Raw genomic sequence first — 1747 nt, forward strand, 5'->3', positions numbered from 1 at the left:
ATGTTTCATATTTTATATTTTATATGTTATATGTTATATGTTATATTAAATATTGCATGTTATTTATTTTATAGGTAGTCGGGGCGTGTTTTCTTGCTGTTTTTGTTATTTTTTGTCAGTGTTTTTCTTTTTTTTGTGAGGTGTTTTTCTTTGTAAGTATTTCTTTTATATTTTATATTTTATCTTTCATATTTTATATTTTTTATTGTTTATTTTATTGTATTTATTTTTGATGTGAAAAGTGTGTGAAATGGAAGGAGTCCCCGGACCATCCGGTGAGTCTCCAAGTTGGAGAAATCCATCAGGAAAGGTAAGCTCGCGTTATAAAAATATGTACATATATATATTGTAGGATGTAAGTTCAGAATGTTTGGGCCGAGCGATAGTTGGACTGACAGAAGTGTCAACGAAGTGTGTTTGGACCGTTTGACAGTTGGATCGAGCGAAGTGTGAAGAAAGAGTGTTTGGACCGAGTGACAGTTTCTACGAATCGAGAACCAAAAGTCCGCGCGTGGCAAGAGTGTGTGAATGCGTGTGTGATGTGGTGACATGTACAAAACTTTGTTCTTTTTGTAGCTCGTTCGATCTTCGCAGAAGATGATGATTATAAATCTGTACAAGAGTCTGAAGGAGGAACGGCCAGATCTTAACTACAGACCGTTAATTGCATTGCTCTCCAAACGGACCGGAATCGGCCAGTTGACAATTTCGAAAGCTGTGTCGGAATATAAGTCAACAGGCGCCGTAACGTCTCCAAATACGAAGAGACCCCGCATGAATATTTTGGAAAAGACATCCGAGGAGGCGATATTGGGCATAAGGAAGAAAGTGCACGAGTTTTGGTTTCGGCGAGAAATTCCCAACATGAAAAAAATATTGGAGGCTGTGAACGAAGATCCCCAACTACCGGGTTTCAGCGAATCGTCGCTATATCGTCTGCTGAAGCGAATGGAATTTAAATATGTCGTTCGCGTGCGTAATAGCGCGCTGATCGACAAGGAGCACATTGTCACCTGGAGGCAGCGATATATAGAAGACATACAGAAGTATCGTTCCGAAGGGCGTCCGATCTATTTTCTGGATGAGACGTGGGTCAACGCAGGAGATGTCCGACGAAAACTGTGGGTGGACACTTCAGTCACCTGCCCCGCAAATGCAGAACGCAGGGGCCTGTCCACTGGAAGTATACCGGAGCCAGCCAATAAAGGCAAACGACTTAGTCACGTCGGGTCATTGGAGGGGTTTGTACCTGGAGCCCTCCTCTGTTTTGAGGCGAAGAAAAATTCTGCCGACTACCACGACGAAATGAATGGGGACACATTTTTCCGCTGGTTTCGCACCTTTTTGCCCATGCTACGAGATGGGGCAATTATTGTTATGGACAACGCGCCTTACCATAGCACCAAAGTTGAAAAATATCCCACAATGAGCTGGAGGAAAGATGACATCATTACGTGGCTGATCGGTAAGGGGTAACAGGTAGAACCACGGTATGTCAAAGCGCAGCTTATACAATTGTCACAGAAGCATACGCGCTACCAATATGTAATTGACGAGTACGCGAAGCTGCATGGACATACTGTGGTTCGCCTTCCCCCTTACCATTGTGAATTGAACCCCATCGAGTTGGCATGGGCAAAAATTAAAGAATATGTAAGGGGGCGAAACACGACGTATAAACTGTCGGATGTCAAGGCACTAGTAATGGAAGCGGTGGAAAATGTGTCCGCCGAGTCGTGGCAGAATT

The 1747-nt window shown here is 43.3% G+C and overlaps 1 protein-coding gene across 1 annotated transcript; it reads left to right on the top strand.

Moving 5' to 3' along the window:
- Nucleotides 1-597: 597 nt before the first annotated feature.
- Nucleotides 598-1476, top strand: LOC123988685. The gene has a single exon (XM_046289438.1). It carries the CDS (start codon nt 598-600, stop codon nt 1474-1476), a length of 879 nt encoding a protein of 292 aa, XP_046145394.1.
- Nucleotides 1477-1747: the final 271 nt, after the last annotated feature.

Source organism: Osmia bicornis, unplaced genomic scaffold, assembly GCF_907164935.1.
Source record: "Osmia bicornis bicornis unplaced genomic scaffold, iOsmBic2.1, whole genome shotgun sequence".
NCBI classification, from domain to species: Eukaryota; Metazoa; Arthropoda; class Insecta; order Hymenoptera; family Megachilidae; genus Osmia; species Osmia bicornis.